At 48.8% G+C, this 27,725-nt stretch overlaps 1 protein-coding gene across 10 annotated transcripts in view; it reads left to right on the top strand.

The window, feature by feature from the left end:
• Positions 1 to 27,725, top strand: part of ACACA (acetyl-CoA carboxylase alpha) — a 125,055-nt gene that overhangs the window by 2,705 nt on the left and 94,625 nt on the right. For 4 of the 10 annotated variants that reach the window (XM_084493480.1, XM_084493478.1, XM_084493479.1 and 1 more), the window contains exons 1-11: positions 7,267 to 7,420; positions 10,531 to 10,577; positions 11,511 to 11,763; positions 22,588 to 22,720; positions 23,356 to 23,494; positions 24,141 to 24,250; positions 24,697 to 24,778; positions 25,541 to 25,639; positions 26,205 to 26,311; positions 26,624 to 26,734; positions 27,341 to 27,550. In XM_084493480.1, the coding sequence (XP_084349606.1) occupies positions 11,537 to 11,763; positions 22,588 to 22,720; positions 23,356 to 23,494; positions 24,141 to 24,250; positions 24,697 to 24,778; positions 25,541 to 25,639; positions 26,205 to 26,311; positions 26,624 to 26,734; positions 27,341 to 27,550 (1,218 nt within the window). In that variant the 5' untranslated portion in view covers positions 7,267 to 7,420; positions 10,531 to 10,577; positions 11,511 to 11,536. Of the gene's footprint in view, positions 1 to 4,965; positions 5,097 to 6,770; positions 6,855 to 7,266; positions 7,421 to 8,564; positions 8,587 to 10,530; positions 10,578 to 11,510; positions 11,764 to 16,934; positions 16,954 to 19,392; positions 19,849 to 22,587; positions 22,721 to 23,355; positions 23,495 to 24,140; positions 24,251 to 24,696; positions 24,779 to 25,540; positions 25,640 to 26,204; positions 26,312 to 26,623; positions 26,735 to 27,340; positions 27,551 to 27,725 lie in introns of those variants that run through there. The other 6 variants (XM_084493481.1, XM_084493482.1, XM_084493483.1 and 3 more) reach the window with 6 other exon arrangements.

The raw sequence follows: 27,725 nt of genomic DNA, 5'->3' as shown, positions 1-27,725 counted from the left end.
TATTTCCCTTGGAGGCTTGCTCAGAGTGGGGCCCGCTATCCCTCGCTCAACATTCGGCTGCCGCTGCCTGGTCGTACCTGGGGAAGGGAGCCTGAGAGTCAGGCAAAAGATTGCAGCGATTTCTCCTTCGTGTCCGTAAGTAGCTGGGTTAGAAGCGTGCCCGTTTGGTGACCCACGGGCTCGGAGGCTGTGTACACGCTTCTGCTGCTGCTCTGCCTGCCGGCCATCCAGTCCAAGCACAAGCACTTGGGAAAGAAGCAGAAGCGGTCAGGGTGGGGAATACCAGCTGCCCAAAGGCTGTTTGTTTCTGGAGGGACAGTGGTGGGCGTCTGGGCATCAAAGCGATGTGATTTCACAGAGGTAACTCGGTGTATCGCAGCCCCTGGGGTGTTTGGTTCCCAACACTGGCCCCTTGCATTGGTGTGTTCTCACCCGCCTGCTAAAATGCTGCATCCTGCAGCCTGCAAGGCGAGAGAGGGGCACCTCTCCTGAGTCAGGGCCTTTTCTTTTCCACCCCTAAACCATTCTTCCTCTGGCATCAGGAGGATGCCATCTCTGCTAGGAGGAGCAGCGTCCCAGCACAGCGGGAGGTTTGTGACGGGTCAGCACAGGGCAGTGCCTGCGGAGCTCAGCACGTGCCCTTCCCTGGGCCCTCCAGACTGAGCACCCAGGCTCTGCCCATGCCTGGGAAGACAATTCTCCCTTCCCAAGAACTCCGTGAGTGTGCTTTAACTTGCCAGTTGCGCTCACAGGGCTGGCCTGGCTGAGCGTGGGGAAGGAGGTGGGAAGCTGTCCTGGTCTGGGACTTACCGAGCAGGGAAATTCGCATATGACGGTCACGATGCAGCATATGGCAGAGACTAACAGGACGCAAACGATGAGCAGTTTAATGACGATGCTTATTTTTTTTCTGATCATAAAACCTCTATCATTTCTGGGTGTAATTCCCTCTGAAATGAGATACGTAAGAATATTTCAGATGTCTTTACAAGTCTTTGACAGTTCAAGATCTGTTTCATTTTCGTTAAGTTGGGCTAAGTGAGGTGGGCTGTGGCAGCGGAACAATTTGGAGGCTCCTGAAGGCTTTCACTGGAAGCTGTAAATCTCTCAGGATATTTTTATGTTAAAATACTTCAGATATCTTACAGTTCCTGCCTGCTCCCAAGAAGAAACAGGTGGGTAAGCCCCAGCACAGCAGTGTAGTAAGGCTTGGAACTTCCCAGTGAAGTCCTGTGAGGTTTTTAAAGGAAGCTGGGAGCTGTTAGGGGAGCTCAGGGCATGCATGAGCACTGGTAACTTCCTTTGAAAGCCAGCACTTAAATGCTGCTTTCTCCTTACGGCCGTGGGTTCACAAACTACCTGGGCCAACGTATTTATTGGTAAATCCAACACCATTGTTCAGAGAAATTACTGGCTGGGAGAACTTGGGCCAAGAGGTGTGTGAAAGCCGGTATCCTTCCCATCCCTACATCTACTGCTCTGCTACCCTGTGGCTCAGCAGGGAGAGCTGGAACCTACCCTGCGAAGTCTGGTTTCTTTGGTACACAGGTGGCATAGTCGGAGCCTCAGAAAAAACTTTCCGCTTGAGCAGCATTGCTTTTACAGCATGGCTGGATACCCCTGGCAGAAACACTGGAAGGGACAGGTTTTACATCTGGTTATTTGTTTCTGTTTGGATTGAAGAGCCAGAAGCATTTTCTAGAATAACTTGCACGCTGAAACAGTTGACCAGAAATGGTAGAGTACTGGCAGTTTGCAGCACAGTTCCAGGACAGGTAGTTGTTTCTGCTTGTGTGCAGTTTTCCAACGTACAGAATTATCTGTCAGTATTAATACTGGAAACTGCCAAAACCTCATGATCCTCCCAAAAGAAGGGAAAGCAACAGCATGGAATTGTTCCAAAACTTGAACATTTCCATAGCTTCAACTCTGTTACTCCCTCCTAATTTTGTTTTGTTTTCTTTTTTCTTTTTTTTTTTTCTTACAGAAAGGCACAAGGCCGCTGTGCTTTCGTATACTTAAAGAGCTATTTGCTCCATTGAACTCCTTACCTTTTCCTCTCAGAACTAATTTTCTATGAAACTTCCTTCTCTTGGGTGTCAGTAGAACACAGCTGTGGTTGCGAGCGGGTGCTTGGACCGCAGTGGTGATGACTTCGATGCTCTGCAGGGTGCACTTCTCTACAGCCCGCTCTGCCAAATCTCCGTGCAGCTTCTCCAAGTGCAGCAGATTGACTTGCACGGAGCTTCGATGACTAAAGCATTCCAGCGTGCTGACTTTTTGGCGTCTGCTTAACTTCCCTTCGGTGGCTGCTATCCCAGGGGCTGGAAAAGGATAAGGACCTCATGCTAGGAATGGCTTCTCTTAAATTATTCCTGTGGGAGGTTCGAGGCAGCAGTTAGCTGTGAGGGATGCACTGCTGCAAGGAAACTTCAGGGGCAGCTTGGGGTTAATGTTACAATGAGGAAAACTCAAGCGAGTTCTCTGTGCATCATCCCTTTGTTGTCCCTTTTTGTCAAACTAGCTTTACTCAATGCTCGAGCACCGCAAGCTGTTGCCCTCTCCAGGGCAGCAGTCACACCACCTCAGTTCATAGCCACCTAACCACGCTGGGCAGCTGCCCAGGAGCCTCTCTTTGGGGTCCCTGTTGCCCTCGGGGACCCTGAAAGCCATGTGGGACCCGAGGCCCTTAACAGAGGCACTTGGATGCCAAAAGCCGGCGGGTGCAGATCCCAGGGGGACGAGGAAGGGGCAGTTCTACCAAGTGCAACTCTGCCGTTAGTCCTGGGGGAAGTCTGCTTCCCTTGCCGCAGCAGTTGGCTGAAAGTTTCAGATTTTGTGTGTAATTATCGATGGCAAATGACAGCAGCCATCAGGGGTTACAGGAACAGTCTCTTGGGTTTCCAGCAAAATGGAAAAAAACTCTGTGGGACCTTTTGTGTCCTTTTTGGCTGAGGCATAGCTGAGACCACTGAAAATGCCAGGCATGCCGTGAGCAGCCCTGGCAGCTTCCCTCTTCCAGCAGCTCCTTACCTTGCAGAAAGACGTCCAGGCTTCTTATGTGGCCAGCTGTTTCTGAGGCATTTTCCACGTGGCATTTGTAGTCTCCAAAGTCTGAGGGGAACAGAGTGAAGGCTGAGCAACTTTTAATTGCAATGTGCAGTTAAGTCAGCACTACCTGCTTTTTGGTAACTAATTTTAAATGCCAGTGTTTTGCTGACAGCAAAGGTGTGAGGATTTGGGGTGAGGGCGTATGGATTAGAGACTTACGTCAGTGTATGGGAAAGAGACAGTTAACACATAAACGGATTTATTACTAACATTTTTTAAGTTAGTCTCCTACAAAATCTTCATTCAGTTAGAGCTTGCAGCTCTGTGAGCAACTCACCTCTTCTGATGAGCCTGGTGTGTGCAAACACTAAGCTAAATATTAATATCGTGACCATGATTGCATCTGCTCCTCACAGTCTCGAAGCCCTTTTTTATCTTTACTGCTTCCTCCGAGTGTCGCCGCAGAGGTGTTCAGGCAGATACCGTGCTGATTAGAAGAGCTCCCGGAACAGCTCTGGGATCGTAGGCTCCTGCTGAAAGCTCCTGCACCTGCACGATGTTCGGTGTATGGAGAGGTTAAAGTCAGTGTCAACTCACTGCAGGCCGTGCTACTTCCCAGCTCTGCTCCAAGCAGCAGAGGTGTGCAGTTTGGTAAGAAACGGGCCTGGAGAAAGCCTTATCTGTCAGCCCAATGTCCTTCCGATAGGCGTGTCCCAAACAAAGCCTGGTCCCAGCGGTGAGTCCCAGAGCCGAGAGGGCTCGGGGTGCTGGGGGCTGCTGGGCGCCGGGCGCTCGGCTGCTTCTAGAACCGGGCGCGCCCTGCCCGGGGCAACCGGAGCCCCCCGGGGCTCTTCAGGTCAATTCTGGAGCCCCAAAGTGCCAAGGACAGGGCAAGGATGGCAGGAGGAGGGCTGCCCCCGGAGCTAGGGGTGCTGCTGGGTGACACGGTCCGGTGTGTGGGTTGGTTTGGGGAGCTGGCGTTTTCTGAGTTAGACGCAAGGTGGCGATGGAAATCATTTTTTCCTCCAGAGCCTCTGACTTTGAAATGCTGAGTAGCCACAGGTTAACGTCCCGCTCACAGAAGGAAGGATAGAATATTTTTGTTGAATCTTAAGCAACCCCCTGAGTTGCTTAACAGCTCGTAGTCCAGAGGTTCAACACAACCTGCCTCTAAGCGCTACAGAGTCACAGAATCAGTAAGGTTGGAGAAGACCAATCGTAAAGAATCAATATAGAAGGATGCAATTCACCATTTTCCAGTGTAAAAGTAACACTTTGAATCTTCCTGGGAAGTATAAACCCGCTGCCTCCCCTCCAAGTGCAGTGTGAAGAATAAACACGTAGCTGCAAATCAGGATTGAAATGATTTCCCAGTTGAACGAATCTGTTATTATTCTTGAGATAGAAACCATAAGGAATCCCAAATTTGTAGCCTGGTAAATACAAACTCAAAAATACTAAAAAGAGAACTAGATTTTAAGCAATTTCAAACAACTAAATGTTCATTTTGAATGTGTTTGACCAGTACCATTATTCCCTGTTCACCTCCCAGCCCCAGCACTCGCTTTCGCTGTGTGACCCGGTCTGCTGCTTCTCTTCTGGGCTGGGAATGCCAAGAGAAGCCGAACTTTGCAGTCTGACGAGATGATTTAGGGCACTGCCTGAAGCTGTAAGAAAGCTTAGGACTAACAGCAGCACATCTTGCGGACGCAGTTAGCAGTGGCTGTTCACCTGCTGACTGGAGAGAAGGAGATTTATTTTGTGATTATCCTGGTAAACAGGCAGCTGTTGTCAGCGTTGCGAGCGTTACCATTTCTTTTCCGATGTTTCAAATCTTCCGTGATGTTTCCTAAATGAAAGATGATTTTGGGTTTAAAAGCCATCTGACCCTTCTCTCTTTTTCTTGCCTGCCAGGACAGGAGTCGTGCCAGGACGCATGGTGTCACTAACCCCCCTAACCTAGGATGATCTGTCCCGTGTTTGCACTAGTGACGTTATCAGAGCCTGGGGAAGAGACATGGAGCCCAGACTTGGCGTCATAAAAGGTAATAACATTTCCCCTGCTTTTTTCTGATATGACTGGTTTGCGTTATTGAGGCTGTGCTTGCTTTTTTGAGAAACCGTGTGTGTGGGGAGGGGTTCCACATGTAAACAGCGTGTGTGCTGTAAGCCGCGTGACAGTCAGTAACGTATTGTGTCCGGTTCCCAAATGCAGTGGGAAGGGGACATGGATTTAAGCAACATCCCCTGCCCCTCAAGAAGCAGAATCGTGGTTACAGTTGTAAATCCCCTGCCATTGCAAAGTAGTCTGAGCTTTGTGAAGCAGGATGCTCAGATTGAAGCACACATTCCTGCTGTCCACAATTTGAAGCTCGAGCACTGTCCTTTTTAACTACGGTCTGGAACTGAAAGAAATGAGAACCCGTTTCTGTTCCCATGTAAGTCACAGCAACATTCAGCAGCTGTCCCAAGTGCAGGATTTGAGTCAGCATGGCTAATAATTGTTGTTGGGGGCACCTTACCCTGCAGTATATTACATCTAAACCCCTTTCTGTAATTCCTCCCAAACTGCACTTCCTTGTAAAACATCGCCCACCGATGCCCATTCACAACGAAGGGATTTTGTTGCTGGTTCGGTAGGGAAGCGCAGCTGCGAAACGCACCAAATCCAAAGCTTTTATTTGCTTGTGTCAAACTCAGATAATGCTTTGGGAAGGGCTCTGTGCTGCGTGTCTGTGCATAAACTGCCCTCCTGTGTGCTGTGCGCTGGGACTCTGTGCAAAGGCCGCAGCGTTAGTGTTACGGGGATAACCGAGGTGCTGCTTTACGGCCCTCCGAGCCGCTGTTAGTGTTCCATTTCAAAAGCACCTTCCCAATCCGCCCGTAACGTTGATGGATTTCGTTTGCCGTCTCCTGGCATTCTTTCCCCTGGCCGCGTTGCTACACCCCGCGCCGTGTGGCAATCCCTCCCGCAACCCTGGCTGACGGGATGGCCGCGGCGGGCAGGTTTGGGCATGATTTGGGGTGCCGAGAGCCCTGGGCACCAAGAACCTGTCGCAATCCCCGCTTTGCTAAGCTGTGTGTGGGGTTTGGGGCACGGCGCCTCAGCGGGGTTGGCGCTGCGTGTGGCGAGCTGCCCTTCACAGCCACCTTTTACAGCCCTCTGCCGCCTTCACATCCAACTTTTACAGCCCCTTGTGTAAAATGGGGGGTCCTGAGGCACAAATAAAGGCGTTTATGCCCCGAGCAGCCTTCCAGGGGCACAAATAAAGCCGTTTATGCCCTGAGCGGCCGCGGCGCTGAGGGCGCTGACCCCGCCGCCTCACAGCTCCCCTCCCCCGCCTCAGGCCCGCTCCCGGCGCCCCCCGCGGCCGGCAGTGGTTGGCTCCGGGCCGCCCGCGGCTCCCCCCATCTCTCCCCCCCCCCCCTCCCCAAACAGTGGGCGCGCCCAGCCGGCCGCTCAGGCCATGGGCGTCTCCTCGTTAGCCCCGCCCCTCGGCGCCCCGCGCCGCTCTCATTGGTCACGCCCCCCCGCTGCGCGCCCGCGGCCAACCAATGAGAGCGGCGCGGGAGGGGAGGGGGGCTTCGAGGCGCTTGACCCCAGGTAACCCCCGGCGCATCACACCACCGCGCGGGCGGGGCGTGGCCGGTGGGCGTGGCCTCGCCAAGAAGGGGGCGTGTCCGGGGGCGTGGCCTGGCCGGAGGTGGCGGGAGGGGGCTCCGCGCCGCGCCCCCAGCAGCGCCGCTGCCCAGCGCCAGGCCGGGGGGGGCCGCGGAGCCTCCGCGGGGGTCGGCACCCTGAGGTGAGCGGGGCGGGGGGCACCGGGACCCCCCTCCGGGACCAGCACCGGGACCAGCACCGCTGAACGGCGCCGGGGGCCGCGGCAGGGCCGGGGCTCGCTGGGCGCCGCCCCAGGGCCCGGCACGGAGCCCCTCTGCTGGGGCTGCACCGGGCTCGGAGCGGATCCGGAGCGGATCCGGAGCGGATCCGGAGCGGCCCAGGCTCCCCCTGAGGGTCAGCGGGGCTCGGGGCTGCTGGAAGCAGGGGCCCTGCGCTGTGCCTCCGGGGCAGGGCAGGTGAGGGCTGTGGCCTCAGCACGCCTGGGCAGCGTGTGTGCCCCTGGGCTGAGCGGCTCTGCCCGCGTTGGGGGGCGTGCGGTGGTTTAAAAGCAGGCGAGGAGGTCCCAGCCCAGGGGTGGATGCGTGCAGAGCCTGGCGGAGCGCCCCTGGGTGAAGGAGCGGTGAGAGAAGTTGAGCCGGGTGCTGTGGCTGCTGCTGCAGAGAGAAGATTTAGGCCAGGGAGCGGAGCAGCGCTGGGTTCGGAGCCAGGCGGCAGCTTCAGGTGGAGCAGCGGCCGTGCTGCCCGCAGGTACGGGCTGCTGGGGCTCGGGGCTGTCTGCAGGGCTGGCAGCGTGGCAGGAGGACACGCGGGCTCTGCAGTGAGTTGGGTGCTCGCTGCCCGTCCCGCTGCCAGGAGCCCTCCTTGTCCTGTGCATTCAGAGACTTCCAGCCGAGGTGATGTGTGTTCCTGGAGGCAACTGAGTCGGCAGGCTGGTAGATACGCGGTGAAAACAAAGTTAAAATAAAAGGTTTTGTTGTTTGGTGCTACCTGTGTTCCTTCAGTTAGGGCAGTGGAAGTGCACCTGGCTGTCGTTTGCTTGGTTAACTATGCAGACCCCTGGGTTTTGCATAGCGGGCCTTTAAATAAACCCATTTCTGTTTGAATTCCTTTTTCTATGGCTTATGACCATCATAGAGGTACTATTGTGTGCCTTTGAAGGAACCTACAACTAATTTTCATGGGAGTGATGCTGTTCTTTTCAGTAGTGTAGTCCCCTTTAAAACAGGGTAGTTTGGAAAAGAAAAATAAACTCAAAATTAAAACTAATTAAACTTAAAATTACACATAATTTTAATTAAAACTTAATTTCTCTCCTACGTTAAGTATGTTTTGTGTCCAGGTATGGTTTACAGTAATAAGAATGATCTTGAAGTGAGATTGCAGTAAGAACTCCTAAGGCCTGGTGTCTTCACACGTGCGTTTCGTCGGTGAGCCGAAAACGTTTCGTGTGCCAGTGGAGTGGTGGAGAAGTGAACTGAGATTTGTTCTACCTCAGGCAAAAACAGACGTGTTACTTCTTAAATTTGGATTGCAGAGTTTTCATTGCTCGTAGCACAAGGCGTACAAAGGCCGTGATTTGGGTTTTAAATAACCCCCCAGCTCCGCAGACATTAAGGTATGGAAATGCTGCGTGTCTTCTGACTTCCAATGTGAGCTGCCTTCTTTGGGAGGGAGGAGCGTGGCTGTGATTCCATAAAGATAAAACCCTGATTTAACATGTGTTTGTGGAACTGAGCAAACTCCGGCTGCGTGATGTTACATGTCCTTCCCTCCCTGCGAGCTGCAGCTCTCGGGACGTGTCCCTCCGTAATTCACGGGGCTTCTTCAGCAGCTCCGCAGCGTGGGGTGTGTGTGTAGTGGAGGAGCCAGGCAATTTTGGTTTTGGGGCCTCGTTCAACGCTATTAAAGCAACGGTACGTGTGCTGGTGGTGGGTAGCTGACTTCCAGGCGCCGCCTTCCCGACCTGTGGCCATTGTTTGCTGCAGCTTCGGCCCTCTGTTCGGGGCACAGGGGGGCAAAAGGCTTCCGCGAGGAGGTCTCTGAGAAATCATACCTTGTATTTGGCCCCAGAGAACGCTGAAATTAAATTAAATGTGAATAATGGATTTCAGCACACCGAGGACAAGCCGAGCTCATGTCTGATTCGGCGCCAGTTCGTTAGCAGCTGATCGCGGAGCTTCAGCAGAGCTCCTGACTTCGGGCCTGGGCTGCGCGGGGTCAGCAGTGCGCTGGTGAATGCACTTGAATGGGGCTTGGTGGATAGCTGCCTGCTTTTGGAAGGAGTTGTACAAACACGCCGTTCAGTCAAGTCGTCTGAGCCTGGCACTGGGATCGGGGCCCTGGCGCTGCTTCGGTGCTTTCTCAGGGAGCGTTTGTGTGAAATGCTGCGCCTCCGCTGCTCTTTTTCCTTTACCTAGAGGGGTTAAAAGAAAAGCCTCGATACTTAGTTACTAAAACATAAGTGTTTCAAATAAGAAAAGTATTCCAATTAGGAAAGGGTCGGGGTCCGTGTGGCTGTATCCCGTGTTCCTCAGTGCTGATGGTTTTGCCACCGGTAAATCCGCCTGGATGAAATTCTCCAGGAGTGATCTGATGCCAGAATAAATAGACACACAAACATTGTCTTCGTGCTTATACGCACAAAGAGAACTTGATTAAACTCTGAGCAATGGGAAAAAATGCATAAAAAAATCCTCTTGCAGGGATTCATTCCTGCACTTCATGGGTAGGGGGGCAGGCTTTACAGTCCTGCTGCCCAGTCTTTTCCTCGTCCGCCCTCGAAAAGGGGCAGCCAGATCCACCATCTGAATGCCTTCACGGGACGGGTGTTTGTGGCTTTCCAGCCATGAAGTGGTTAAGTGCATCTCCCTGTAAAATGAACTGCCTGTGGCCCCAGTGAAACTGGAGGTTGTGGGAGTAGTGATGTCAACACCGGGTTTGATCTAAATAATTCAGTCAAGTACGGTCGCGGTAAAAGCGCAGGAGCCAGTTGGATCTGTTTTTAATTCTCAGTTACTGATGAAAAGAAAGAGCACGGTGTTTAAGGATTGCAGTGCCTATAAATTCCTCGTCTGTGCTCTAATTAAAGCGATGATCACGTCCTGTTTGTGTTATGACGTGGGCTAGTTTTGCTTGTGTACCAGATGAAGGCTGTCCTGTACGTACCGAGCCTATCACGCTGCTGGAGCTAGCAGGGCTGGCGAGGCTTTCTCCTGCATTTGGGGTGGTGTTAAAGGTCCCAAACCACCCCTTCTGCGGGACAGTGAACGGCAGCAGTGGAGTGCCTATTGAGAGACTGGGGCCCTGAGGCCATGGTTCCTCATCTGTCTGGTCCGTATTGCTGTGTCACAGCTGCTAGAGTTTATTTCACAGGTAAATACTGGGTTTTCGCATGTAAAAATGCAGTGTGTCAGCTGCGTTTTCTAGCCCCTGATTTCTCATGAGGTCTCTGATTATCATTGGGTTTTGCTCTTGACCATCAAATTCAGCCGAAATCGGACACCGGATTCAGAAGCTCAGAGATGACAGGGGAAGAAATTTGAATCAAGCAGGCAGCACTGGCACAAAACAGCATTTCTTTTAAAAACAGTGCTAAACCACAAGATCAGGGGTCCGTATCTTGTGTGCACCAGCACAGAGCTCAGAAGTTGCCGGAGCGATGGGCTAGCAGGAGGTGCCACGGCTTGACCTGGGCATCATGGGTCTGGCTCCTGGTCTAATGGGTGATCTGTCTGACCTGCGTGGGCCTCTTCCACCCCGTAACAGTTCTGTATTCACTGGCTCATACAGCCGAGTAAAAACATGCGGAGTATTCTTCATAACAGTGATATTTACTTGTTAATTCTTTTGTTTTCCAGTTCATTTTGGAAGTGGATAACTGCCCAGATTGCAAGAATAACAAGAGGTTAGTGCACAAGCATTTCTAATTTTTGTTTGATTTCCAGCTGTGTGTAGATAAGTGTACTGAAATTGGGCAGAGCACATCAAACGATAATTCACCATCCCACCTTTGTGCTCCAGAGTATTCCTTTGTTCTCTGTCTCTCACGTTCCTTTATTTCCAGTTATACTTTTTATTTTATTTAAATAAAAGACATTCATTCTTTGTGGAAACAACGCTGATTTTGTGATACTCACACTTCTCCATGTTAAGAGAGTCTTTTTACTATGTAATGGTTTTTAATGGTAAACGGAGACCTGAACTTTCATATTTTCCTATTGACAAGTGTAAAACGTGCCGCTAAGTTTCGGTGTATTACCATGAAGTAGGAGCTATCCCCTACCTGGCGTGGATGATCTGAGACTGGGTTAAAGTCCGTGTGATGTTGCAGGAGATGGCTGAGCCAGTCTGACAGCTTGCTGCTGCCAGGAAGGGGAGGTTTGCCTTCTCCATCGTTCCTTACCTGGATCCTCCTGTCCCCTCCCTCCGGCTTGTCAGACCCATTGCTGCTCTGATCCCGCTTGCTAACCTTGCAGGGAAGGATCCTATTTTACTGGTTCGTTATGGTGCTTTTATAGAATCGGGGCAGAAGGTGGGCTGGAAAGCACCTGAGCTGCTGCGAGCAGGCGGTGTGAGCCAGCAGGTTTTGAGCTAGCAGGTTTTGCAGTGGATCAGACACCCAGCTGCTTGCATCTCCTCGTCCTTGTAGAAGCAGAGAAGCCAGTGAGTGGAGCAGAGGTGACTCTCCTTGGTCCTGGCCGCCCGTCCAGGTTCAGCCTTGGTGTTTGAACGTTGCACTTCCAGCTGGAAGCGAGCTTTGCTTTGTCGTTGTCTTTGTTCTGCAAGAGCAGACATTAACCTCAGGTTTTGTTTTTGTTCTTTCTTCTGCCACGTAAAGTGCTGAGAGCACAATTTGGAGCAGCCATGGAAGAGTCTTCCCAACCCGCTAAACCCCTGGAGATCAACCCTCACTCGCGCTTTATTATTGGTTCTGTGTCAGAGGATAACTCAGAGGATGAGACAAGCTCCTTGGTGAAACTTGACCTGCTAGAGGAGAAGGAGAGGTCTTTGTCGCCTGTGTCTGTCTGCTCGGATTCCCTTTCAGACCTGGGACTCTCTAGTACTCAGGATGGCCTGGCAAGCCATATGAGGTATGGATAAAATAATAATTGGTTTCAGCTGTCAGTCCTTTGATCCCATTCATTCCAAAGATAATCCAAAGCTACTCCTTGCAAACTGAGTACTAATTACTCTCACCTTTATATCCAGGTTCTGGTTTTGGCTTCAAATGTTTTTGCTGTGCCAAGAGATCTTCTGGCACTGTTTCAAAATGCCTTCTGTGTTTATCTGTAAGAATAACTTCAGTTTTCCGTTGCTTTTAACGAAACATCTGTGCCTGAATTCCGTAAGCACCTTTCGGAAATCTCAGCTGTTGAGTGTTAGGGAGGGCTTCCCTTACACTGCCTGCCTCTCGTCCCAGCTTTCAGAAAACTGAAATGTGTTGACTGAGATCTTTGTGGTTCTCATGTGTGGATGTCTTCTGGACGGGCCACCTTTGTCGAGAGCAAAGACAGTATTTGTGTATTTTGTCTTTGCGTGGAATTTGGTGCTTTCTGTGTAGCCAAAGCATTGGCAGTACCTCTGAGTAATGTCAGTGATGCCACGTTGATTGGAATGAATGCCTTTTGGTTTGGACAGAGGAAATTGTTCCTGCTTAAAGAAAAGATTGTCAGTGTGTGAAGAGGTGGTAACATGGTAGGTGCTGCCTGCAGCTCGCAGAGGTGTTGGCCTCACATGGGAGAAGGGCTCTTCCACTCCTGCTCCTAATTCCTTGTGGCTCTGATAATCTATGAAGTTGGTCTTCTGAGGTCATGGTGTTAATATGGCCTCGTTAAGAGGCTCCTTTGTTTCACTGTGGTGCTGATTTGCATACTATTAGTGGGAGGCACCCACCATTCTGTTACAGGCGCGGTATCTTGGCCTTCTCAGTGTGCTACAGCTCAGATTCCTGGCAGAACGAAGGAAGAGTCACCAGATACCAGGTCCCCTTTATCCCTTTCCTATATTCCAGCAGGGGCATGGGGAGCTGCGCTCACCGCACTGGCTGTGAGGTTGAGGTGCACTGGGTGTGATGTTCTGCACGTGTTGCTATGAAAATGCAATCCTGGACAGCGTCAAAAGCAGTCTTAACATCCAAATTTACTGGAGCAATTGATTGTCCCCTGTTTGCAAGTCTTTTCAGCACGTAAGGGAAGGAAATGTGGTTTTGCTTTGGGAAGGTTTATCCACAACATCTCGCAGTTGGATGTAACTTACCTTTTTGTCTGCCAGTTGCTTACAAATAGAGCTGTGGATGGTTGTTCTGGTGCTTTTCAGCCTCAGGTTCTCCCAACAATTCCTCCTGGTGGTCAGAACCAAACCTAGAAAAGCATTTCTGCTCTTGACCTGCTCTTTCTGCTGCCTTTCAGCTTGTTCTCCTGTTTTGTTGGTTTACTGTTGCAGATTCAGGAGTTTCAATCTGTCCTCTTGTTGGTGGCATCCTTGCCACTCTGTGGAGACAGACTGAAACCAGATGGCCCCAGCGCAGAGCCTGTAACTAAAGGACAGCAGCCCAGAGTCTGCAGAGCTGTTATGGTCAAGCTGATGGATGGTTTCACCAGCTGGCAGCAATATAACAGACACAAAACCTTAAAGCAAATTTAAAGGGGATTACTCTTCCAGTGCCTGTCACTTGTTGGCAGCACAGAAGGTAATTTTGAGGCAGGAGGAGCTCTGCTCCTGTAACTATATACGTTTTAGGAACAGGAGCGGGATGAAGACAACCACTGGTGTGGAAACAGACAATGGGAGAGCAAGAAAATCAAGCAGTGTCTGTGTAACTTCGAGGACACTGCCTGGCCTCAGAGGGCTCTAATGCAATAGGTGCGCAACCTTGAGCGCCTCTGTTGTAACCTGCTTACTTTGGCACCCTCTTTGAAGGGTACTTGACTTTTAGTTAACTTGGAGAGAAAAGCCAAGGCAAATAACCAAGTTACAGCACCGGGCTGTTTTTCTAAGATAAAGTTAGGTGAATTGAAAGAGTTTTCCAGGATGGCACCTAGGCCCTTTCACCAAACGATTTCCAAATAATGTTTACACATGGGCAAACGGAGACAAAGACAAGTTAAACAGAATTCGCCCTGTGACGGTGAATTAATGGGACGTGGCAATTCCTACAGCTTCCTGTTGGACACCATGAAAGTGAGACTGCTTCTGGACTGGTAAAGGCAAATTCATGGGGAGTTGAGTGCAGCGTTGGTGAAACAAGGTGCAGGTCCAAGGGAGCGTGTCATTTTGAAGAGATTGCCAAAAAAATCTTTGCTGGTTTGTCTCCCGGCTCCCCACAGGACACGTTGGTTAGCTAACCATGGACAGAGTGTGTATTCGAGGTGAGTGACTGCTGCAGAGGCGTTCTCAGGGAACATTATCTTTAAAATACAGGATTGAGATAGCTGAAGAAGGGTTGCATGAGCGTACCCACGCAGTCCTGCCTCTTCATAAAGCATGTCAGGCACTAAACCTGTTGCTCTGATGGCTGAAGAGAAGAGATTTCTTCTTACAGCACAGGAGAGCTGGAAAGCAGGCTCCTCAGCCGTCTGATTGAGTTGGATTTCCCCTCTCATACCCCGTCAGTCCCAGAATGACTTTGCTAATGAGAAATGCTCTTCCTCCCTCATCAGCTCTCACGATCTGTCATTTTACAGCAAAGAAACTCATTCCAATACAGGTCAAGTGAACGATCTTTGTGGACGATGCTTGGTGCCGGGATGGAGGCTCGGGGTGATGGTGCCTCCCGTCAGATCTGGTGAGCTGGGAGCCTCCTGTGCTGGAGCACCAGGCGCTGCTCCTCCTCCTCCTGCCCTTAGACCCCCAAAAAAAACAACATCACAGCGACTCCTCGTGAAGCATACGTGGTTCACCAGGCTGCTTGGCGTCTGCTTAGCACCTGAGACTTTGCAGGTCTCCTGTCTGAGCTGGAAAACATGGCCAAGAGCCCTATCAGCTGCCGGGGCTGTGGTGCTAATCAATAGCTCCTGGCCCAGCTCTGGGCAGCCTGTGCCAGCCCGTGTTTCTTCACTTGGGCATGCAGAGTGTGCGTGCTGATCCATCTAGCCCCTCATTGATCTGGCCAAGTGTTTGTGCTGTTGCTAAAGCCACTCTTGCCGGGACAGGCTGTACAACACCGGCTTCCGTGGCACTGCGTAGCTGTAAGACCTTTGGTTGTGCTGCTTGATGGCTGTGTTAGGGGATTGAGAAAGCCGTGGTCTGATGATGAACTCCAAATCAGTGCGTGTGTTGCAGCAGAGTTAGGAGAATTGTGGGTTGGGAGAGTAACTGCAGATTGAAATGTCCTGAGTCTTTCTTGCAGCTGTGCTGTATTTGAGGAGTATCAGTGATAGAAACTGTGTAAATTCCTTCCTGGCTGGGTTATGGCATTGAAGGTGGAAAAGATTCCTGAAAGAAAGTACTTGTAGATGGTTTACATTAACAACATTTACTCTGTTGCATTTTGCACCTGTTGGTAATTACACTAAACACACTTTTTATTTTTGTCTTTTGGATTCCAGGCATAACTGTGTTGTGTTTGAGCTCAGCAATGCCCCTCGGCTGGAGGCAGCAGTCCTGTTGGGACAGGGCACGGTGCCGTGCAGTGAGCCACTGGGCAGTCGTTAGGTTCCTTCTGAAGCTTTCAGTGGGGGATTAGGTAACTTCTCCGTAAATGCCACTGGGAAGATACTTTGGGTCTGTTTATTTTGTTTTGTAAATCGTTCTCGCCTGTTGCTATATTTAATTCCTGTTTTTAAAGAGAGCATCCCCTATTGAATTCTTTTTAAGAATAGAACAAATCCTGCGTGTCTCCTGGTACTTGTACTGCAGGGCTCTCGTTTCATAACCAAACCTGGGTGTACAAAGTCACCTGGCAATCCCCTTGCAGCAACTGAAAGCCAAATTTTTGGAAGTAGCGCAGCTAACACCACCCCCACAGAGACTTAATGCCTTACGTTATTTGGACTTCTCAGTAAATAGTCTCAGTAAGTTACTGAGATGTGTAAGAAGAGCTAATCGGCTGTGAAAGTCATCTGGAAAGAAGGCCTCGATTTAGGGCTGGAGAGGAGCACATTGAGTGCGCCCAGCCTGGCACAGGGAGAGGGTGCCAGCTTCGAGACCGGGCTTAGAATAATTGCAGAGTACCGAGGGAAATAAAGGAGCCTTTTGAACTTATTTTGAATTAAAAAAATGCCTTTCCAGTCCAAAGGTTTGTGGTTAGGACTTCGTAGAGCGCTGATCTTGTAGGGCCCTTGGTGTGGCTGTGTCTGTATGTCCAGATGTGCGTAAGTGCCCGTGTGCTGTGGGGTCTGCGAGGCTGCTGCTTTCACTGCTGCTTCCAAGACTGGCCTGGCTGCGTGGAGAAGGACTTCTGTGCTGAACGGGGACCTTTGGTGCCAGGTTTTCTGCAGACTCCTGGTGTGGCTCGCTGCTCGCCCAGCCCTCCTCTTTGCTGGGGATCGGTCGCTGGAGGCTGTTGCTGGAGCCAGTTACTGCTTTAGGCTTCTCACCTGCCCTGACTGCTGGTCAGAATCTGCGTTGGTGTGAATGTGGGGTTATTAGCCAAGAGGCAGGGAGAGGGCTGTCGTGTTTCGGGCTGTATCCTTTATTGAAATTCCTGAAATCATTAGGCTCAGCCTTGTGTCAGAGCTGCGGTGAGTCTCGTGTTCAGATTTACAGGTCGAAGCACTGATTTCTGGCACCATCTGTATTCGAGTTCTGTCTCTTTAAGGCTGCAGGAAAAAATAAAATGGCTTTGAATCAGTGCAGATTGCTGCCTCCCAGTGTCTGTTGCCCAAGACGTAGCCAGCAGTTTACTGTGGCTGCAGAGGTCTGTGTTGCTTGCAGGATTACATGTACGCCTGCTTGTTCTCTCGGCTTTTTTGTGAAACAGGTTGCAAAGGCAGCCCTAAAAGCAGAGCAGATCTCGTGGACGCATCGAGAGCGTTAAAGTCCCACCACCCAGATCAGATGCAGGCACACATCAGCCCGCACGTATTTCCAAAACATAAAGCCTGCACTGCCGAGAGGAGCTGCCCTCCCTCCGAGCCCTTCGCAGGCCCGAGCAGGGGGAGAAGCAGAGCAATCCCGTCTCGGTGTGCGTGTGTGTGTGTGCTGCAGTCTCCTTAAGGCTGCCGTTCAAACCAGCCGGCTAATGCCTCACCGCCCGTGGAATAAACTGCTACGTCACCGGGAGCACTTGGCATGTTCCAGTGCTGGGATCAGTGCGGGCTCCTGGCTGCGATGTGCGTCAGGTATGTGTCCTTCCGAGCGCTGCTTTTCTAGGAGAGCAGGGGAGGGCCGCGCAGGCTCTCCTTTTGTCTGACAGCAGGCCCCGGCTCTCAAGAGGGGGAGACGTTTCCTGGCGTTATTTACCAGTCGGTGCTGATGGTTTGGGGTTAGGAAGGGAGCCCTGTGGTGTGTGGTTGGTGGTAAGTATGGGTGCAGGAGGGCACAGCCTCGTGCGGCGTGTTCCTGTAGGGGTGCTGCGGCAAATCACGTCCATTGGTGTCGTAGCAGGGAATTCAGCTGCTAGAAGGCAAAAGGAATATTTTTAACCACTGCTGGAGCTGTTTCTCTAGCGTGGAGCTGTGTGGAGCTGTAGGGTCTGTTTCCTTGCAGCTACAGTGGTCAGAAACTGTTTGGGCTGGGAGCTGTGGGCAGGCTTTTTTTTGGAGCACAGGCAGATATTGGGGAAGCAGTCATCACAAAAACTGAGAAATAAAATGTCAATGACAGTGACCGTAAATTTTATTCTCGAGTCAGAATTAGAACCAAGAAACTTAATGGAGCCATAGATCACGCAAGAATTTTCCTCAGAAAATGATGGAGCTGTGTTCTGCGTGCAGTGTGTGGCCAGTGGGGTCACTGCCTGCCTGCTGGGCTTTGCTGGTCCTATCCAGCGGTGTCTGTGAAGAGAAAGCGACACAGATCTTATGAAGCTGAGTCTGAAACTTAAGTCTCCACCACTGTGGTGGCTTGTTTGGAGCTGGGAAGGCGGTGAGTTTGTGGCAGCCACCCTGCAGGAGCCTGACAGCCTGGGGAAGGTGCGTGGCCGAGGCACTGCGCCGTGCTGCAGGGCCTGGGAGCAGGATCTGTGCATGGTGTGCAGGAGGCCTGTCAGGATGGAAGCAGTGGGCAGTGCTGAAACAAGTTGCTTTTTCTGACTTGCTTCTGTTTTACGCTGGATTGAACAAGAGATCTCTGACACACTTCATAGCTGGGTGGCCTGAGCAGCTCCTCAAAGAGGGAACAAAGACTTGACGGGTGAGAGAGGCGTTTAGGAACCAGGCAGATACATCCTGTGTTCAAACACAGCCCCTTCTTTTTATCTGGGCACAAAGTGTGCAGCTGGAAGGGATCCCACGAGTCATCTGGGCTGTGCTTTTGCCCCAAGGTAGGGTCACCTGCATGCTAAGCCAGTCTTGATCAGGTACTACTCAAACCTGTTGTGAAACCTTGCTTTTCCCACAGCACAGCCTGTGCAATCACTTCGCTCGCTGCTTTAATCCACAGTACTATTAGAAGGTTTTTGTAATACGTGTTCTCTTTGGTGTAAGGTAAGTTCGTTGCTTCCCATTGATGGGACACAAAGAAAATGCCAGTCCTGTCCCGGCAGTGGCAGGACCCGTGGTCTGCCTGGGTCCGGGGGTTTTTGGTTGTTCAAACTGTTCTTTGACCAGCCTCGCTTGTAGTCTGCTGAGATCTGTTTCCACTGTGACTTCCTCCACTGCCACAGCGTGTCGCTGTCCTGCTGCGCCCTTCTGCTGACAATGCTTGGAGAAATTGGATCCGTGCAGAATTGTTTGTCTGCACTTTATCAGACACGTGGTGCTTGCCGTCGGTCATCGCTCATACCGCTGGCTATTCTTAGTGTCCCATCTCCTGCAGTGACCTCACCTTGCTCTTCAGGGCTCAGGGTTGCACGCTGTCTCATTAACGTGCCTTTTCCTCTGGGCACACACTCCTCTTTTTATTATTTTTATTTTTGAGGGATCCTGGATGATTGCATGGCTTCTGCTCAGACTCCTGGAATATGTGTGCATCAAGTAAGAGCTGAGCTCCCTGGGTATGGCCCCGCACTAGCACAGACACGAATGCTGTGAAATTTAAAAATGTCATCCAGTTGCTGCCAATCCAGGTTTGATCACCTGTGTGTTAGAGCTGCAGTCACTGCCCTTGCTCATCCCTCACCCACCCACCAAATTTACAGTTTGTTTCTGCATGTGCTCGATACTGAGTAAATGTTCCTCCTCTCTGGTGATGCTACAGACCTGGTGGTACTGCAGCACCTTTGCTTGTGAGGATGTTTAATCTTACAGCACTCAGAATAAGCTGGTCTCCATTTTATGGGTGGAGAAACTGAGGCACAACAAACCGGGGTGTCTTGTCCAAGCCCTCCCAGGCTGGTGTCCGTGTGCTCTTTGTCTCGTGTTCGGATCACCGACGTGCTCTGTGCCTCTGCAGACTGTGCGTCTGACTTTCCTCTCTGCTTTCCTCCTCCACTGTGAAAATCTGATTTTAAATCCTGTGCCTTGATTGAATTCTTCGGGCTAATTTCCCCCAGTGGCCGCACCTCAGCAGCTACCTTTGTGACAGCACAGGAGGTGCTGGCTGGTCCGCGGCTCCCGTGGGTGCCGGCAGGGGAAGCTCTGCAGTCTCCTACCAGACTCCGGTGTGGGGAGCGCGGACGGGGCCAGCCGTGGCTCTGGGAAGCAGCTTCTCAGCGTGTGCTGCGGCAGCGGGGCTGCGTGCTGAGCCCGGTTACGTAACCTGTGGATCGTTTTCTCTTTTCCTGATCAGCTGCTTTCCTCTGAACGCAGAGCAGGGGACCTGCTACCCTCTGAATGTGCATGCTGCGTCACAGGAAGAAAGAGTGGCAGAGGGGTGGCAGAAGGCAGGGGACAAAGGTTAACAGGCTGGAGCAATCCGGGAAGTGCCACTGCTTCAAGGAGAACCGTATGAGTGGCAGAGGCTCTCGGCAGCTTTGCCCTGCTGGGTTTTGAGCTGCAACATTGAAGAGAATAAACCAGCAGCAGTTACACTAGAGGAGTCGTTAGCAAGCTTGCAGTCTGTTCATTCCTTCACTGAGACAGCATGGAGGAGTCTGCAGATCAGAGTCAGGAAATGAGATATCACATGCTGCAGAGGTAAGAATTGCAGATATGATTGTCTCCTCATAGCAGCACCCATCTTGGATGGAAGCAGTTGGGCACTGTACTGGAATCTGTACTGCTATTTTTCTGTGTTAATTTTATCCCTCAGAAACACTCGCCATTTTCTGTAAGGTGTTTGTGCATGCAGTCTGTAGAAAGATGCTGACCTGCACTGTAGTTGGGGAATCAGGGCTTGTAAAGTTTGAGATTCTGCATAACTTCTGACCTCTATAAGCAGAAGGGTAGGTGAGCGTTTCGGAAGTTCTGATGTAGTAAAACACTGCAGCTGTGACCTGGTGAGTAGCAGGGATAACTATAACTAACTCACCATTTATTCTATTTTATTTAGAGCTCAGTCTTCTTTCTTCCTTACTGCCCAACTTCTCCCCCACCTTACCCTGAAAAAGAAGAAAATCTTTCCTGTTTTGTTTATAATGTGCCACCTGTGATTATTAGTGAACAAACGTAATATTCTTGGCATGCATCCCATCACAAATTAAATGGAACCATACTTGTTTATAAACAAGTGTTTGTATTTTGTTTTGGATGACAAACTTCAGATTTAACTGTCATTTTATCTGTAATATCTATTTGTATAATAATTTGAACTTGGCAAGTTAGTCCACATTCATACACGTTCACAGATTCTGACCGCAAGATTTTTGTCTGTGGTTTTTTTTTTTGTTTTTGTTAAGACTGCTCTGAATAAACGTGCAATGGATACACCTGTGTGACTTATTCCATGGGCTGTGCTCCTTCCTTGCCATGCCAAAGATTCTGGTCTTCTTTAAAGACAAATTTAATGACAGTTCAGCCTTACCAACACTTTACTCTTTTTCTTGGCCATTGGCCTCTGTCCTTAAAGTCCCAGGCAGAGATTTGCACAGTGTGGTTAGTCAACTCCTGCTGATAGCAGCCGGTGGTAAGTGCAGAGACATAGCTTATCTCTGACACGCAGCTCGCTGGAAGAAGGGAAAGTTTTCTGGGGAAGTACCTCCGCGCACTTAACTTCGTCATACGCCCTTCTTCAGCTATCAGCTGTTTGGTCTGACCTGGTACAGCCCCTCGTATGGCCTAGAATGTCTCTGGGACATGGACATTTTTTATTTATATTTAAGCATCTGTTAAAATCATCCTATTGATCTCCTGTCTGTTACCTTTTATTTTTCCCCTTCTGTCTGTACTAGTACCAAAAGTATAGGAAAGGCTGCTAAGAGGAAAAATCTGGGTTCAGACTGGGTAATAGCTGTGGTTCGTTCAGGATTTCTTTCATCAGCAATTATTTTTAGTCAGAGTTCTGGCCTGGGGTGTTGCTGTGTTCCTGTGGAAGAGCTGAGGGGGGTCTGCCCTCCAGCTAGGCAGACCCCCATGGCACCTGCAGGCCACGGTGTGTTTCTGGGGGGGCTGTGCCTGCTCTGGGGCTAAACCCCAGCACCTCCAGCAGCCGCAGCTCACTTGAGCCCTGACCGTAGCACGGCCGCAAACCTCACAGCTCTCAGGCTGCCTCGCCTCCGGGGCTTGTCCTTGGCTTTGTTTTCCCTTCATGCTCTCCCCCAGTGATTCCGCTCGCTTTCTGCCCCGTCTCATCCTATTTCCTAGTGGGGTTGCTCAACGCATCAGTGCTTCAGCAGCTGATTAGGTCAGAGGCCCCTGATGGCTTCCACAGGCACAGGGCCTGTGGGGCCGCCGGGCACAGAGCCGCATGGCTGCGCCCTGGGCCTGCAGCTTGGGCCTTCCCTGTACCTCAAGCAGTCCCTGAAATACCTCCCCCATGCTCCTCTGTGCTCCCTACAGAAATGTTCTGTTGTCTACGTCATAGCTGGGGGGGGATTTTCTGTCAGGGTGTTCATGGAGAAGGAAAGGAGCCTGTTAAAAGCACGCCAAATGTAGGACCAAAATTCTGGTAAACTGTGAAGGGCCCTGAAGGGGCGAAGCTCAGAGGCTTTAAAGTGAGAAGTAACTTGTTGCTGCCCGGTTCTGCTGCAGTACAGTGAACTCACGAGGAGTTGAGTCTTCTCTCACGATTTCAGCTTTGTAAACTTTAGCAAAGGGTGATTTATCCATTTTTTTCCTGAGGAAGCTGAAGCATAAGAAAGGGATGCAACATTCCTCTTTCCACACCAAAAGAGTGGCAGAGCACAGGGTTGATTGGACACAGGACTGGCTTTGTCATGTTAGCAGTAACATGATGAGTTTGTCCTCCAGAACTTTTCATAAAGATATGAAAGATTGGATAGTGGAAAATCCTTGGAAAAGGATTTTAAGTTACCAGTCACAGAGACATCAGAGCCTCGCCTTTACACCTGGAGGGTTACTTGCTGTGGTTCTCAAATAGGGTTTCCTGATGGAGTCTGATTTACTACATTGTTTTACCAAAGCCAGAAAACAGTTGTCACTTGTCAGCTTTCCCAGAGGATTTGGAAGTGGTGGAGCATAGTTAACACAGCTCTTCTGTGATGGGCAGCTATGTTCAGCAAACACATTTCTACGTGCTTGTAGATCAGCATAACCAGAATTTCTCAGGTAACCTGGCATTTGCAGAGGTACAACTGATGATTACAAAACAAATTAATCCTCGTAAAAGCTCAGAGCCAGGCCATGGTGGGCTGGAAGCAGGGAATAATTCTAGGGGAATATAGTCAAGGGGACCTTTAAAAATCATTGACATATATTCTATTCATGAGCATCTGCACTGCCAAGTTCCTTTTTTCTGTCCCCCTCACATTGCCTTAGGCCCAGCATGTCTGGCTTACACCTTGTAAAGCAAGGCCGGGACAGGAAGAAAGTTGATGTGCAGCGGGATTTCACTGTGGCTTCTCCAGCAGAATTTGTTACTCGTTTTGGAGGGAATAAAGTTATAGAGAAGGTAAGTTGCTGACCTTTCTGACTTCAGAATGTTGCGTTCTTGTTCCCTTCCCTTGAGCAGTGACTTCTCTACATAGAAGGCTGTACATTGCAGATATCAAAATATTTATATTCCTGCACTTGAAAATTGTATTTCTGCCTGTAATTATTCTGTTTCAGTTTTATTTTAAATGTGATAAGTAAACATCCCATTGTTTTTGTTTGGTGTGACAGGAGAAAAAAAAAAAAAGTGAGCTAGAGCGCTTCTGCTGGTACAGGAGCATATTTTATAGATATATAACAAGTGTTGACTGGATAAAACACTAAGAAATGTATTTAAAAATACATAGTCATTTAATGGATAAGGTCTTCTCCATTCAGGTATCAAAAATTTTAGGAACTCATTATGCCTGTTCTCACATGTCCTGCTCTTTAATCCAAACAAAACAATACATTAAAATCTTTATGGTCAAGCAGGGGCTGATTTCTGGTTTGCTTGATGGGGCATTGAATGGTTTTGGTGAATTGAAAACTGGCTGAGGAAACTCAGAACCAAAAAATTGGATGAAAGATTGCAGAGAAAACGGCCAGATTCATTCTTGCTTAGTGCTTTGTGCTATTTAGACTCAATCTCATCCCTGCATCTGATATACCTAGGTCCTGATAGCCAATAATGGGATCGCAGCAGTGAAATGCATGAGATCGATCCGACGCTGGTCCTATGAGATGTTTCGAAATGAGCGGGCAATCAGATTTGTTGTCATGGTGACTCCTGAGGATCTGAAAGCAAATGCAGGTGAGTGAAGGTGCACAACCATCTCCACACAGACCTCTGTGCCCACAGGAGTGCAAGAAGTTGAATGTATTGTCTGCTGTATCACATGCTGTTCTGTAAAGTAACAGGCTTTTTTGGGAGGAGATTAAACATGTTTATTTGAAATTGGAAGGAACGCAAACCACCAGGCAGGTAATCTTGCGTTACCTATTCATTCAAAACCATATCCAGATCTGACTGGAATATTAAACCTTAAACATGGTTTTAGGTTTATATTTTTAAGTTTGATTCCACATATTTACTGACAATCTGTAAGCATTTTTATACTTTAGCAAGTACCTGCTTCCTGGAGGCTTCTGGGATAACCTGAATTTACCTTAGATCCTGAGTGTTAGACACTTATGCACACATCAAAACTTTTAAAGAGTTTTGAAGGCTTTTTTTTTTTTTTTTGTTAAATGTTTTCAAGACAGAAAGTTTAATGTTTGCTATAGGTATTTTATTATGTAGAAAATAGTCTTGGATCATTGTTAGGAATTTCCAAAGTCAGTGAGAAAGAAAAGTGGATAAGATTTTAGGATTTGCTCATACTGTAGATTTAGGGAGTTTTAGACCAAACACCATTAATTAGATTTGCCGTCTAATGCAACCTTTGTTGTCTTTGCAGAGTATATTAAAATGGCAGATCACTATGTCCCAGTTCCAGGAGGACCAAACAACAACAACTATGCAAATGTGGAACTCATTCTTGATATTGCTAAACGGATTCCAGTGCAGGTGAGAAGTGTCACAGCTTTTAAATCATGAACTAACACTAAGGAATTTTCTCTTAATGAGTTGTACCTGGTGAAAAAAATAGGTCAAAGAAGCAGAAATGACAACCTTGTACTAGCAGTAAAAGAATATTAGAAAGCAGTCAGATTCTCAGTATGAGTATCTGCAGGAGATAGAAGCTTCCCTTCACCCTTGCACTTCCCTAAGCTTACTTCATCTTCCACAACTTCTTTGCCTTCTTCGACTCAGCTGCAAGATGCAATATGCTGGTCCTTTAAACTAAACATACTGCGTACTTCAGGAGTCTTGTCTGGCTTATGAATCTTGTGAGGATCTTTTCTGTTCAGTGGAGAAAAGAAAGACTTGGAAGTATCTGCATGCTTTGTATTTCTGCTTACTTGCCAGTTTACTAAAACAAAGAGTGAATTATGTGTTATGTTCTTCTGCAGGCTGTATGGGCTGGCTGGGGCCATGCCTCCGAGAACCCTAAACTACCAGAACTTCTCCACAAAAATGGGATTGCTTTCATGGGTGAGGATGTGTACTTCTGACCAGAAACGTCATCTCCATATCTGAATATAGGATAAGTTTTTGGACATGCTGTGTTTAAATCCAAAAATGGACCTAATGTGATAGAAGTTACGGTCTGAACATAGCCTTTAGCTTGGGAGACAGTTGTGTTGTGTTCTGACTTCTAGCAGATCTTCAGTGACTTAAGCCATCACTGCAGAAATACTCTGAGCCTTTGAAGAGGAGTGAATTTAAAAGCTGCATTTTGATTCCAGTTTAAATCTGTTACCAGTCATTAGCTACAGTCCCACACAAGCCAAATTTCTAGTGAAATTGGAGGACTGAATTATTATTCCAATAGCATGTGATGTGCACACCTAGTACCAGCTATCTCTGAGAGCAGGCCTAGCTTGAAGAGAAACACATGGGCAGGTAGTGGTGCTTGCAGGTTGGGTGTTCCAAGACTTACTTAATGTGATGGCCACTTAACAAGCTATTGTGATATGGCTGTAGTGGCATTGCTGTGGTTACAATCACCTTTTCCTTTTTCTTAGTCAAAGGTACTTTAGTCTGATTGCTTTTAGATTCCTGGCTGATAGAGTTAATGCTCTTGGTTTCAGTTCAGAAATGTTGGTTTATACCAGTTGGGATGTGGCATGCGTCAGTCCTGCTAACAGCTGTTGTTTATTGCTCTTGCATGGAACCCAGATCAGACTTGTGGGCATTTCCCTAGTGTTTGATAGCTCCTGTGTCTCTCTCATGCATTGTTTTTGCTCTTTACAGGTCCTCCAAGCCAAGCAATGTGGGCTTTAGGAGATAAAATTGCTTCATCAATAGTGGCTCAGACTGCTGGCATCCCAACTCTTCCTTGGAGTGGCAGTGGTAAGAAAGAATTTCCCTGTGTATAAAGATCATTCTAATCTTTTCTTCAACAAACCTAATCTTTAATAAGTATCTGTGCACAAAAAGGTCTAGTGGATGTGTTCCATCTGTTTAGGAATTCAAATTTGTGCTGTCCAAGGCTTTTAGGCATAGTGACTATGTCATAAATAAATATGTCAGGCAAAATTTACACATTCCCTAATATGTTGTTAGTCTAACAGCACCACTGTAGTATCTGGTGTTTCTGCAGTCTCTACTTTTTTTAGCACATAGTTAGTAATTCTTGAGCACACAGCCAACACTGCTTCCATGGAAGCTCTATACAGTTTCAAATACGATAAATAACAACCTGTTTCTCAGAATTGTGCAAAGTAAGTGAAGGAGGATAAAACTGTTGTTGGCTTCCCAGATGAAAATCTTTGCTCTGCATGCTTTTATTTTGTAAATACTTCCAGATTGGTTCCATGAGGAACTGTGACTGCTATTTGTTTCACCAATGTCTAATATATGAATTCTCACTGAGCCTTGCAGCAGAATGAGCTAGAAGATCATGCTTTTATTTCAGGTCTTCGAGTAGACTGGCAGGAAAATGATCTTCAGAAACGTATCTTGAATGTTCCTCAGGAGCTTTATGAAAAAGGCTATGTGAAAGATGCAGACGATGGACTGCGGGTAGGTGGCTAGTTATTTGGAGTCCTGCTGCATGCACACCTGGCGAGAGCCTAGAGATTTGGTGATCACTTCAAGAAGCTGTAGTTCTCTGTAGTCATAAAATCACAGCCAGAGCAGCAAATGTTCCCCATTTTTCCACCTACAGGAACCCTCTTGAACTGGAATATTTGGTTTCTATCTCATTCATGTGTAGCTTGCTAAATAGAGTCAGAAGATGTGGAGGCTTGGACACAAATCATAGGGAAATAACCATCTTTTCAACTTGATACTGCTAACTTTTTGTACTTACCCATGTTTTCCTGTTGTAATCAGGCTGCTGAAGAGGTTGGCTACCCTGTCATGATCAAGGCCTCTGAAGGAGGAGGAGGAAAAGGAATTAGGAAAGTTAACAATGCAGATGACTTCCCCAACCTATTTAGACAGGTGATTATTTCCACTGATTTTTACTCTCTCATTCTAGATGTCCACCTTGGAGAAGAGAAGGCTCTGGGGAGACCTTACAGCAGCCTTCCAATACCTAAAGGGGGCTATAGAAAAGCTGGGGAGGGTCACTGTCAGGGAGTGTAGTGATAGGACAAGGGGAATGGCTTTAAAATAAAAGGGGATAGGTTTAGGTTAGATAAAAGGGGGAAATTCTTCACTGTGAGGGCAGTAAGACTGGCACAGGCTGCGTTCTTTCTTCTCTATGTTGGTAGGATTTCAGTATATCTGCATAACCAATACGGTTGTCAAATACTCAGCGTCCTGGTAGATGCTGAATAAATCCATGTAATAGAGAGTATTTGCAGTGTAAATGTAAAATGCTGAGGGGCACAAACCTGCTTTAGCTTATGGGTTATTTAGGAAAGCTGAGATGATGGAAAGAGCACTCCAATTACATACAAGCAAACACAAGGTATTTTCAGCTATAAGTGGCCCATGGGAAATAGTATGGATACTTGCTGCTTAAAAATGAGCTTGGGTTGATTGTGATGAAGACAGTTGTTTACAAAAAATGGTTTGTCCATTTATATGCTGTCTCTGCTATAGGTTCAAGCTGAAGTCCCAGGCTCTCCAATCTTCGTAATGAGGCTAGCCAAGCAGTCCCGCCACTTGGAGGTGCAGATCCTGGCAGATCAGTACGGCAATGCCATCTCTCTCTTTGGTCGGGACTGCTCTGTGCAGCGCAGGCACCAGAAGATTATTGAAGAAGCACCTGCTTCTATTGCGACGTCGGTGGTATTTGAGCACATGGAGCAGGTGAGAGAGGCTCTGAAAATTCTCTTTCCTTATGACGCTCCAGAAACAGCCAGGATTTTTTTTTTTTTACATTGCCAGTAATTTTACATTGTTGAATCTTTTAAAAGAGCGAAGGGTTTTGTGTCTTATAGTGCTTTTTGTGGACAACCACTGACATTTCCAAGCATGAGTCCAC

Source organism: Aythya ferina (assembly GCF_964211825.1).
Source record: "Aythya ferina genome assembly, chromosome: 19".
NCBI lineage: Eukaryota > Metazoa > Chordata > Aves > Anseriformes > Anatidae > Aythya > Aythya ferina.
The sequence above is the reverse complement of the archived record's forward strand: the minus strand, read 5'-3'. Positions and strand labels throughout refer to the sequence as shown.